At 40.8% G+C, this 13,617-nt stretch overlaps 1 protein-coding gene across 4 annotated transcripts in view; it reads left to right on the top strand.

Annotated features, from left to right (window-relative positions):
- Nucleotides 1-13,617, top strand: part of NRG1 (neuregulin 1) — a 1,024,711-nt gene that overhangs the window by 846,514 nt on the left and 164,580 nt on the right. The window contains exon 1 of one of the 4 annotated variants that reach the window (XM_073543400.1): nt 9,469-10,224. The exons of the other annotated variants lie outside the window; for them this stretch is intronic. Coding sequence (XP_073399501.1) covers nt 10,128-10,224 — 97 coding nt within the window. The 5' untranslated portion in view covers nt 9,469-10,127. Of the gene's footprint in view, nt 1-9,468; nt 10,225-13,617 lie in introns of those variants that run through there. 4 annotated transcript variants of the gene reach the window in all.

The raw sequence follows: 13,617 nt of genomic DNA, 5'->3' as shown, positions 1-13,617 counted from the left end.
CCAGCACGCTGATGCAGAGAGCTGGTAACTAAGGTACACATCTGGTATCTAAGGGATGTGCGTCCCTTAGATACCCGATGTGTACGTTAGTTTCCAGCTCCCTGCATCATTGCGCTGGTAACTAACGTACACATCGGGTTTCTAAGGGACGCTGTCTCTGCAGCTCTCTGGCCGGCAGTGCTCTCACACAGTCACCATAGCAGGTGTAACAAAGTCCGCCTACTCATGGTGATTAATGGAGAACTGTGGGAGAAATAGCGCAAATAGGGTTTTATCCGATTGACTTAAATTTATCTTCATCAGATTATACTAAAGTACTGAAAGTACTAAAGTACTAAAAGTACTAAAAAAGTACTAAAGTACTAAAGTAAAGTACTAAAGTACTACTGAAGTATCCATTATTTGAGCTTTTGAATGTAAGTGACAGTTGCAGAAGATCCACGAGTCAGCGAGTGACCATTTAGCGTTTATATCAGAAGGATTTGTGTGGAATGGTTCTGTGCTGCTGAAGGTATGAAGACGCCAATACAGACATAAGTTGACGAAAGAAATTTGTGGTTTATTTTCGCATTTTCGTATTTCGAAGTTATAATTACTTCTTCATCAGGAAGCAACCACATGTACCAGTTCGGGTCTCCTTTGTTTTCAATGTGGTTCTTTTGACTAAAGTTCGGGTCCAGTACCAGAACCTGAACTTCCACGGGTCATCTAATCCCTAATGACAATATAATGGATATCCAAGTATGGATCGAGCTTTAAGAAAACATCTTAAGGATACATGAAGACGTCTTGTCATGATCAAGCTACTAATAGTTAAATATCAGTCTACAATCTGCTTGAAGAAAGCAAGCAATGACATCATTTCTCGGGATTTTCCATTAGAATATCTTATCTGTGTCACAATTACTCAGCTGAGATTCTAAAATACCCCAATGTTTTATGTCAGCACTTGGCAGGTTGAATTGATGGTTATGATAAATAACGGTACATTTTAATGGTGAAATAAACTCACAGGCAATAACATTTCATTTCCAGTTGCTGATCAGACATGCTTATACCTTTTGTCTGTGTGATGACACATATTGCATTAAACAAGACAATTATGATTTGGATGTAAACCAGGGATGTCCCTGAAATTCAAGGACGTATTTGGACACAGGGCACTGTGAAACAGAACAAAGACGCATTTGCAGCTGGTGCCATATACATGGGTATAAAAGGCTAATGAAAACACTGTAGGACGCCTCGCTGGTACATCAGGGTTATATTTTGGATAGCAGATGAACAATATAGCTAGCACTTAATATATCAAACCACCTGCATCTGCTATGGCAATGAGAAAACAGATCTGTAGTACACAAGTGTTTTATCAGAGGAAATAGAGCTAAATCGTATTCAGTGGATCAACTTGCCACATTTCTCATATATGAGTTTTTATTGTATTTTTTTATATTCAGGGTATATAGCATTTGGAGTGATGAGCAAAGGGTGGTCTAAAAAGAATACATTTGTAATTAATTGCAAATGACGTAATGATTTTCAGATGTATTTGGAAATAAAGCATGGTTTTCAGGTGCATTATTTCATTTTGCCTGCAGATGTCACTATTGAAATTTCTGTCATTAGAAAAAAAAGTCCATTAAAAAAATGCTATATAACGTTAGAGTGAGCATATCATAAGCTATATTCTTCTCACTCCCATTAAACCTGGAATAAGGAAGATACAATTTTCCAAGCATTTAAAAGGGGTTTTCCATAGTTTTGGACTATTTGACAGGTTGCCTGAAATGTGAGCTAATTCCAACTGAGATCTCCACAGTCAGAGCTAGGATATTTCATTACTTTATTATCGATGACGTCTGATTTCTGGGACCCCACTGATCCTTAGAGTAAAAGACTCTCAGAAATACTGCTTCTTCAACGCTTTTCCCTATTAGGATGTGCTGCAGTTCCCCTGCATAGTATGTAAATTGCGGGCCAAGGTCAGTGACCGAAAAGAAGGATCCCAACAATCATAAAGTCATTGCAAATAAAAGTAAAACTTACTGAAGTTAAGGCCCCATCTCACATAACGAGATTGTTAGCGAGATCACCGAAACGTCACAGATTTAGTCACGCAACAGCGACCTCACCAGCGATCTTGCTACCTGTGACACATAGCGGTGACCGCCTCCCCCGCTGGATATCGCTGATCGTGCTCAAATGCCCTGGGCCATTTTTTGATCGCTGGTGTCCCGCTGGCCAGCATGCATCGCTGTGTTTAACGCCGACGAGCGACCTCGTTGGCGTCGCAGAACTCAGGGACGCAGGCGTGAGTCATCAGAAAAGCTGCTGTGTGACAAGGTACCAACGACCGCCGAGGTCGTTATACGGATCGCCGTATTGTTGCTGCGTCGTTGAAGAGATCTGCCTGTTTGGCAGCTTACTAGCGACCATGTAGCGACGCACCAGCGATCCTTACCAGGTTGTATCGTTGTCGGGATCGCTAGAGCGTCGCTATGTGAAACGGGACCCTAAGTCTTCAGTAGGTTAGTAAGTTCATAGTACCCCTTTAATGAAAGAAGTATAAAGGCTTCAGAGTTTGTGCAGATTGCTAAATTCGAGACTCAGGAGCGGACACAGACAGAAGAGGACCTCTGTGCAAGAACAATAGATGGGCCTTTTGCAGTCCAATACATTATCATAATGCACTATTCCACTTGCTTTGGTGGTAGAAATGGTCCCCCTTACCTCTTGGACCCTATGCAGCTGCCCAGTTTGCACCAATTGAATGTTGGTTCCTGATCAGAATAACCACAACATTAGAAGCAACAGGGAGAGTTCAAGCAAAAGAATTACATCTCAATGTTTTTTGTCTTAATGGGTTTTTTTTAAGAAAAGCGGTACCTGAAAATATAATGGTTAGACTTCTCCCAATAATTTTTTCTTAAGGATGCTATGTTATAACAGAGGTTTGCATATATGTTTTCCGGCACCCAGGACAAGAATTCAGTTTGGTGTATCCCCCACCATCATACGGTTTGAGAAGTTGTCATGTTATCGCTCATTCATATGTGGCTTGCTTACTTACAATTATGAGCTGTTTTCATATTTCTCTCAATGAAAAACTGAGAGAAGCAAGAAGAAAAGCTAGTTGTCACCGTAAGTATCAAAATCACATATGAGTGAGGTGACCATGTGATTAACTGCTGGAACAAGCAAGCAGAGCTGTATCCTAACAGCGAGTATATTACATGCTGTAAGAATTGGCATGCTACAGGGCTTCTGAATTCTCACAGCACGTGCATGCACACTTTTAGGATTCTCCCATGACAGCAGCAACAGTGGACGGTCATGTGAGCGCAAGTGTGTGATTTACAAATTCCGGCCACATTCCAACTAGATGTGTCCAACTTCGCTCAATTAATTTTCATTGAGCGAGGCCACGCATGTCTACTCGGCATGTGACTGCATGTATGTAAATTGTATTCTTGCGATTTCGTGATCTTCCACTCTCACCGGAACCTGACAGCGTGCAGTGTGCACTGTGAGAAATCAGAAGTCTGCAGTCACATAGACAGCTGACCAGCGGGGGGAAACCGCTTCACTGCCGATCGCACTCCTTCGCATCCCCTTAAGTCATCCCATCATTATGGAAATTCCTGATCTTATTGATCTAACTGACAGCCTATAACTAAACTGATATGTGTGACTATCCCATTCACCTATCTTCACAAGATACCGTCTCTTCACTGCAGTCTGTAACTGAGGAAGGCCAAGTGAGGCAGAAACATTTTGTTGCTATTTATTCCTGACTGCATTAAAACTACACAGAATTTCATTCAAAGTTGAGTGCCAATTCTATTTTACTTCTCAGTGCAAAACATATGAAAGCCCGCATAGAGTTTGCTAAAAACACGTGAAGGACTCCCAGACTATGAGAAATATGATTCTCTGTTCTGATGAGATGAAGATAGACCTTTTTGGTGATAATTCTAAGCAGTATGTGTCAAGAAAACAAGGCACTGCTCATCACCTGCCCAATATAATCCCAACAGTGAAACATGGTGGTGGCAGCATCATGCCATGGTGTTTTTCAGCTGCAGGGACAGGACGACTGGTTGCCATTGAATGAAACATGAATGCGGCCAAGAACAAGGACAGAGATATTGTGGATGAAAACCTCTTCCAGAATGCTCTGGTCCTCAGACTTGGCCAAAGATTCACCTTCCAACAAGACAATGACTCTAAGCACACTGTTAAAGTAACAGCGGAGTGGCTTTGGAACAACTCTGTGACCATTCTTGACAGACCCCTGACCTATACCTAATTGAGCATCTCTGGAGAGACCTGAAAATGGCTGTCCTCCAACCTTTACCATCCAACCTGACAGAACTGGAGAGGATCTGCAAGGAAGAATGGCAGAGGATCCCCAAATCCAGGTGTGAAAAACTTGATGCATTGATGCATCATTCCCAAGAAGACTCATGGCTGTACTAGCTAAAAGAGGTGCTTCTACTCAATACAGATCAAAAGGTCTGAATACTTATGACCATGTGATATTTCAGTTTTTCTTTTTTAAATAAATTTGCAAAAATGTCTTTCCGCACCCACTGTATGTATATATATATATATATACACTGCTCAAAAAAATAAAGGGAACACTTAAACAACAGAATATAACTCCAAGTAAATCAAACTTCTGTGAAATCAAATGCCTGCTTAGGAAGCAACACTGACAATCAATTTTACATGCTGTTACGCAAATGGAATAGACAACAGATGGAAATTATTGCCAATTATCAAGACACCCTCAATAAAGGAGTGGTTCTGCAGGTGGGGACCACAGACCACATCTCAGTACCAATGTTTATGGCTGATTTTTTGGTCTCTTTTGAATGTTGGTTGTGCTTTCACACTCGTGATAGCATGAGACGGACTCTACAACCCACACAAGTGGCTCAGGTAGTGCAGCTCATCCAGGATGGCACATCAATGCGATCTGTGGCAAGAAGGTTTGCTGTGTCTGTCAGTGTAGTGTCCAGATGCTGGAGGCGTTACCAGGAGACAGGCCAGTACACCAGGAGACATGGAGGGGGCCGTAGGAGGGCAACAACCCAGCAGCAGGACCGCTACCTCCACCTTTGTGCAAGTAGGAACAGGAGGAGCACTGCCAGAGCCCTGTAAAATGACCTCCAGCAGGCCACAAATGTGCATGTGTCTGCACAATCGATTAGAAACCAACTCCATGTGGATGGTCTGAGGGCCCGACGTCCACATATGGAGGTTATGCTCACAGCCCAACACCGTGCAGGACGCTTGGCATTTGCCACAGAACACCAGGATTGGCCAATTCGCCACTGGCGCCCTGTGCTCTTGAAAAGATGAAAGCAGGTTCACACTGAGCACATGTGACAGACATGACAGAGTCTGGAGATGCCGTGGAGAGCGATCTACTACCTGCAGCATCCTTCAGCATGACCGGTTTGACAGTGTGTCAGTAATGGTATGGGGTGGCATTTCTTTAGAGGGCCGCACAGCCCTCCATGTACTCACCAGAGGTAGCCTGACTGCCATTAGGTACCGAGATGAGATCCTCAGACCTCTTTTGAGACCATATGCTGGTGCGGTTGGCCCTGGGTTCCTCCTAATGCAGGACAATGCCAGACCTCTTGTAACTGGAGTGTGTCAGCAGTTCCTGCAAGATGAAGGCATTGAAGCTATGGACTGGCACACCCGTTCCCCAGACCTGAATCCGATTGGGCACATCTGGGACATCATGTCTCGCTCCATCCACCAACATCACGCTGCACCACAGACTGTCCAGGAGTTGGCGGATGCTTTAGTCCAAGTCTAGGAGGAGATCCCTCAGGAGACCATCCGCTGCCTCATGAAGAGGATGACCAGTCATTGTACAGTAGGGAGGTCATACAGGCACGTGGAGGCCACACACAATACTGAGCATCTCCTCCTTGTCATGAGGCATTTCCACTGAAGTTGGATCAGCCAGTAATTTGATTTTCCACTTTGATTTCATCTGCAATGAATAAAAATTTACAACTGGAATATTTCATTTAGAGATATCTAGGATGTGGTATTTTAGTGTTCCTTTTTTTTGTTTTTAAGCAGTGTAAATATATACATACATGGCAGCCCTGTATTTTCTTTGCCTTTCATGTATATATATTAATGTATATACCTAGATACATATACATATATATATTTATAGATAGATAGAAATGTATATTTGTATATATAGAGGTGCATATACAGCTCTGGCAAAAATTAAGAGACCACTGCGCAGTTTTATAAAAATCAGCTTCTCTACATATCTGACAGCCATTCCATTCCAGTGTCAATTGAATTCCAACCAGAGTACACCTCACTCTACTTAATGTGCTTCTGATTAGGTGATCACCTGAACCAAATCTTATTTATGTAAGGAAAGTATTAAAAAACCCTGCTGTGGTGTTCACAATGCTCTTGCAATCCGACAAGCTGGATGGCAAAACAAGTGCTAGTAATATCCCAAAAGTAATTGGAATGAAAAAATAACTTTTAACCATGCAACAGGAGTTGAAAAGAAAAGTCTTGAGTGAGGAAAAGAAGGGCTCAACTGTGGCTTTAGTAGCATAGGGATCCAGTGAGCGTCATATTGCCTCTATCCTTAAAATTTCTAACACGGCAGTCCATTACAATAAAGTCAAGTAGCAGACATTGGGGACAACAAAGCTGCAGACAGGCAGAGGGCGAATACGACTCTCCACTGACCGGGATGTCCGTCATCTTATTCAAAAGTCACACAGCAACCGCAGGATGACATCAAGTGACCTACAAAAGGAATGGCAAATGGCAGCAGGGGTGAAGTGAACGGCAAGAACAGTTCAAAGCAGGCTCCTAGAGGCAGGATTCAAATCATATAAAGCTAGAAAAAAGACTTTCATCAATAAGAAGCAAAGGAGAGCCAGGCTGAAGTTTGCCAAAGACCATAAGGATTGGACCATAGAGGACTTGAGTAAGGCAATCTTCTCTGAGGAGTCTAATTTTCAGCTTTGCCCAACACCTGGTCATCTAATGGTGAGACGGAGACCTGGAGAGGCGTACAAGCCACAGTGTCTTGCACCCACTGTGAAATTTGGTGAAGATTCGGTGATGATCTGGATATGCTTCAGCAAGGCTGGAATTGGGCAGGTTAATCTTTGCGAAGGACATATGAATCAAGCCGCATACCAGGTTATCCTGGAAAAACAGCTGATTCCTTCTGCTCAGGCAATGTTCACCAACTCTGAAGACTGTTTTTTCCAGCAGCACAATGTGCCATGCCACACAGCTAGGTCAATCAATGCGTGGATGAAGGACCACCACATCAAATCCCAGTCATGGCCAGCCCAATCTCCAGACCTGAACCACATTGACCTGAACCCCATTGAAAACCTCTGGAATGTAATAAAGAGGAAGATGGATAGTCACAAGCCAACAATCAAACAACAACTGCTTAGATTTTTGTACCAGGAGTGGCATAAGGTCACTCAGAAGCAGTGTGAAAGTCTGGTGGAAAGAATGCCAAGACGCAAGAAAGCTGTGATTAAAAATTATGGTTATTTCACAAAATATTGATTTCTGAACTCTTCCTGAGTTAAAACATTAGTATTGTTTCTAAGTTATTATGAACCTGTTTTCTTAGCATTATTTGAGGTCTGCAAGCACTGCATTTTTTTGTTATTTTGTCCATTTCTCATTTTCTGAAAATGAATACAAACTATAGTGCTTGGAAAATCGGAGACATGTTGTCAGTAGTTTATAGAATAAAAGAGCAATTTACATTTTCCTCAAAAATCTAATATATAAAGCTCAAGTGTGTGTATGTATGTATGTGTGTGTGTATGTCTGGGATTGGCATCCGCATCGTCGCAGCTACAGCCACAAAATTTGGCACAGTCACACGTCTGGACCCCGAGAGCGTCATAGGCTATGTTGTGAGGCTAAATTTTAACCCCGCACGTTCCAATTCAACAAACAATTTTGCCCCTATCTACATAATGGGGGAAAAGTGTGTGCGTATCAAGCCCCGCCCCTCATTATGATGTCATAATGGTTGCCATGGCGACGCTGATGTCATCATAGGTTGCAAGCCCCGCTGCTCATTATGATGTCATAATGGTTGACTATGGGATGGAGGACGTGTGATGGGTATATGGGCACTGGACTATGGGATGGAGGATATGTATGATGGGTATATGGGCACGGGACTATGGGAGGGAGGATGTGTGATGGGTATATGGGCACTGGACTATGGGATGGAGGATATGTATGACGGGTATATGGGCACGGGACTATGGAATGGCTGATATGTATGATGGGTATATGGGCACGGGACTATGGGATGGAGGATATGTATAATGGGTATTTGGATATGGGACTATGAGATGAAGGATGTGTGATGGGTATTTGGGCACTCGACTGTGGGATGGCGAATATGTATGATGGGTATATGGGCATGGGACTATGGGATGGAGAATATGTGTGATGGGTATATGGGCATGGGACTATGGGATGGAGGATGTGTGATGGGTATATGGGCACTCGACTGTGGGATGGAGGATATGTATGCTGGGTATATGGGCACGGGCCTATGGGATGGTGGATATGTATGATGGGTATATGGGCACAGGACTATGGGATGGTGGATATGTATGATGGGTATATGGGCACGGGACTATGGGATGGAGGATGTGTGAGGGGTATATGGGCACTCGACTGTGGGATGGAGGATATGTATGATGGGTATATGGGCACGGGTCTATGGGATGGTGGATATGTATGATGGGTATATGGGCACGGGACTATGGGATGGAGGATAATTATAATTTGTTATAACTAACCACAGTTAGTTACTATGCCCGGGCAGCGCCAGGCTCCTCTTCAGCTATTATACCTATAAAGAGAAGAATCAGACAAACTGAAAATTTTGCAGTGGTCTCCTAATTGTTACCAGAGCTATATATATATATATATATATATATATATATATATATATATATTTTTTTTTTTTTTTTAGTTTTTCCCGGCACAATAGAGTAGCAGTCAAAAATATTTATTATTTTATTTATACTTAACTTATAGCAATATTGTAACACTGTAATTGCAACTGCAAAGTGCTGCCATTTCTGCAACAAATGGATACATCTATCTATCCAATACAACAAAAAAGTGAATGACAACAAGGGTACTAGTACAAGGAGGACACATCTATCCATCTATCTATCATTCAATCTATCATTCTATGTCATATCTATCTATATATCTCTGTTTCTCTCTATCTATCATTCTATCTCTCTATCTATGTATCTATCTCATATCTATCTATATCTATCTATGTATCTGTCTATGAATCTATCTATTTATCTATCTATCTATCTATCTATCTATCTATCTATCTATCTATCTTTCTTTCTTTCTTTCTTTCCTTCTTTCCATCTGTCTTCTATCCTTTTCTCTGTCCTTTCCCAGCTTCTCCCAGTATTGGTGACCTCTACAGGTCAGTTCTTGCACTGCTTTTGCTCCACCTAGCAGTGGGTGTGTGACTGTTAGTGTGACTTCATTAACTAACACACATAAACTCGTGCAGAATGAGAGAGTTTCCTTCAGTGCAAGGCAGAAGAAACTTGGGACCAGGGAAACTTAGGAAAACCTTCCAAGTTTTGGCAAGACTACAAACCAAGCAGGACATAGCTTATGTATTATTTTTCTTTTGTGTAGAGTTATAATTCTATTTGATATTTTTATCATGTTTTCTCTTTTTCACTGTAATCTTATTTTTTAAATATCAGAAGACAGGACATAAACGTTTTCTATCTTTTTTGAACACTCTGGATGCGAGGAGATTGTGCAGGATTGCTGGATGTTTTTTTTCCCCTTATGGTCTGATTTGCTTGTTAATAGTAGAATTACTTCTGGAGCTAATTTACACCAGATCCTCTAGGAAGAAGAGCTGCTGATGTCAGTGTGAGACTGTCAAACAGTCAGAGGATAAGGAAAGGGTATTGGGGTCACGCGTGAGATCCTTGGGTTAGGCACAGGCAAGATACCAGACCACACTGGATTATAGATCTCAACTGATTCTCTTAAGAAGCCTTAAATCCCTCGCTATGTCTGAGAGCAGAAAGAAGGAAGGCAAAGGTAACAAGAAAGGTAAAAAGGACCGGAAGAAAAATGAGAAAAATGAGAAAACTGAGGGAAACCCAAGTGAGTGCCATTTGCTTCTTTATTCTCCTTGATCCAGTAATCAATACCATAGATGTTCGATCATTAGTATAAGTCTATGCTGTTCTGTGTAGGATATCACTGTGCTGTCACATGCTGCTGGGATTAGCCAGTCTCTGACAGTGTGCTGCTGGAGAGAACATTTCATCTGCTTTCCTAACCTGCCCTCTAGTGCTGAAATGACAGATGAGACCTGGAGAAGAAGGAATTCCCTCCACTGCTGGAGAATTGCTGCATCATGTATTATTAATGATTTCTATTGGAGTAGGTAGGGAGCAGCTGGCACCAGGGGCTTAGGATCTATTATATCTTTGAAACGGTATTTTATGCTAGAAATTAAAGTCACCTTACCTGTGTTGTGGATCTAATATAAATATTATTAACTGACATGAAACTATTTTATAGTCATTCAAATTCTATATGAGATGAAATGTCTAATATGGTGTAATATGGTCTAATGTGGTCTAACGTGGTCTGATGTGGTCTAATATGGTCTAATGTGGTCTAATGTGGTCTGATATGGTCTAATATGGTCTGATGTGGTCTCATGCGGTCTAATATGGTCTGATGTTATCTAACATGGTCTAATGTGGTCTGATGTGGTCTAAAATGGTCTGATGTGGTCTAATGTGGTCTGATGTTATCTAATATAATCTAATGTGGTCTAGTATAGTCTAATGTGGTCTAATATGGTCTGATGTGGTATAATATGGTCTGATGTAGTCTAATATGGTCTAATGTGGTCTAATGTGGTCTGATGTTATCTAATATGGTCTAATGTGGTCTAATATGGTCTGATGTGGTCTAATGTGGTCTAATATGGTCTGATGTGGTCTAATATGGTCTAATGTGGTCTGATGTTATCTAATATGGTCTAATGTGGTCTAATATGGTCTGATGTGGTCTAATGTGGTCTAATATGGTCTGATGTGGTCTAATATGGTCTAATGTGGTCTAATGTGGTCTGATGTTATCTAATATAGTCTGATGTGGTCTAATATGGTCTAATGTGGTCTAATATGGTCTGATGTGGTATAATATGGTCTGATGTGGTCTAATATGGTCTAATGTGGTCTAATGTGGTCTGATGTTATCTAATATGGTCTAATGTGGTCTAATATGGTCTGATGTGGTCTAATGTGGTCTAATATGGTCTGATGTGGTCTAATATGGTCTAATGTGGTCTGATGTTATCTAATATGGTCTAATATGGTCTGATGTGGTCTAATATGGTCTAATGTGGTCTGATGTTATCTAATATGGTCTAATATGGTCTGATGTGGTCTCATGCGGTCTAATATGGTCTAATGTGGTCTGATGTTATCTAATATGGTCTAATATGGTCTGATGTGGTCTCATGCGGTCTAATATGGTCTGATGTTATCTAACATGGTCTAATGTGGTCTGATGTGGTCTAAAATGGTCTGATGTGGTCTAATGTGGTCTGATGTTATCTAATATAGTCTAATGTGGTCTAATTTAGTCTAATGTGGTCTAATATGGTCTGATGTGGTATAATATGGTCTGATGTGGTCTAATATGGTCTAATGTGGTCTAATGTGGTCTGATGTTATCTAATATGGTCTAATGTGGTCTAATATGGTCTGATGTGGTCTAATGTGGTCTAATATGGTCTGATGTGGTCTAATATGGTCTAATGTGGTCTGATGTTATCTAATATGGTCTAATGTGGTCTAATATGGTCTGATGTGGTCTAATGTGGTCTAATATGGTCTGATGTGGTCTAATATGGTCTAATGTGGTCTAATGTGGTCTGATGTTATCTAATATAGTCTAATGTGGTCTAATATGGTCTAATGTGGTCTAATATGGTCTGATGTGGTCTAATATGGTCTAATGTGGTCTAATATGGTCTGATGTGGTCTTATATGGTCTGATGTGGTCTAATGTGGTCTGATGTGGTCTAATGTGGTCTAATGTGGTCTTGTGTGGTCTGTTGTGGTCTGATGTGGTCTAATATGGTCTAAGAACTGGGTTGTTCTTCGGGAGAAAAAGCAATGAAAAGATTGGGAGACTTTAATGTTTTTAGTTTTGGGGGAAAAAATATAATAAAAAGAAGATCTGTATTCCTCATACGCACTCATTATCGGGATGATCAGAACATTTCCTACGTCACTGTAATAATGCCTCCTTTTAAGCGGTGTGAACTGTTAAAGGCAGCAGAAAACCATGTTGAGACAAGTTCTTGAAGGAGATTAATCATTGACAGATGAACCTGGACTGGTAGACGTTGTGATATTTGCGCTCTCTGTCCACTTAGGATTATGTCCAAGAAAAAAAAGAAGCAAATTGGCTGTTTGTGTTTCGGATCACATTCTTGATTGTAAATGTAAATAATGTAGATAAACGATAACACCTAACATATGTTATAGCGGACTCATCTATAGTATACATGTAGTCATTTTACTCATAAGGATTGCATTGTTTATGCCCTCTGATTGTCTCATTTAAAGTGTAACCATCGTTTTCATTTTTGTTTCATAAATCAATATTATACATGAAAATATGCAACTTTGTAATACATCTTATCAGAGAAATCTTCTTCTTTTTCTGCCAGAATTAATCAGTCATTATGAAAATTCTCAATTCTAGGCAGAGCTCCTCCCTCGTCCTTCCCCTCCTATCTACATAGAATCTTATCAGCACCAACTGCCAGCTCCGATCTCAGTAATGGGAATGTCTGTCTTCACTGAATACAGATTTTACCTCCGAATTGAGAATTTTGATAATAAATGATCAATTTTGGCAGGGAATGAAGATAGTTTTTCTGATAAAGATATATTACAAAATTGCTTATTTTCACATGCACCATTGATTTATTAAATAAAAATGAAAGCGACAATTGTTTTAAATCCACAAATATCAGGACTAAGTTGTGCTAAATAGCAAACTCAGCTGTGCTACATCTTTATATAATGATAATAAAAGTGAGCCCATGTTCACGAGCTGCAGATTTGTGTGTGTGTTTGTGTGTGTAGAAAAAATGAATTTGGTACTTCTGTAGACCGCATTCAGATGATGAAATGGGCAGCAGCAAATCTGCCATATGGGAATATACCAAAACTGAGCTTGCTTATGGCAGCACTTTATGCTGAATGACTTGTGCTGGGAGGACTTTGGGAAATACCTACCTCAGAGTGCTTAGTGAGTGACAGATTTACATGCTCAAAGAGTTCCCAGAGATAGTCTGAGGCAAGCTTCTCCTAATCCTCTTTGCTCATCAAGGAAGCTGCATATTCTGTAGATGTCGAGTCTATTTTCTAGAAGCAAGCTTGTGTTTTAAGGCTTTGACCTTGGAAAGTCTCCACTTTTTAATTGTTATGTGTATTATTGTTATCTCTTTTATTATATGCA

The sequence above is a fragment of the Dendrobates tinctorius genome, unplaced genomic scaffold, assembly GCF_039654945.1.
Source record: "Dendrobates tinctorius isolate UK_male_01 unplaced genomic scaffold, ASM3965494v1 ptg000011l, whole genome shotgun sequence".
Classification (NCBI taxonomy): domain Eukaryota; kingdom Metazoa; phylum Chordata; class Amphibia; order Anura; family Dendrobatidae; genus Dendrobates; species Dendrobates tinctorius.
Note: the sequence above shows the minus strand (reverse complement) of the source record. Positions and strands in the feature narration are given on the sequence as shown.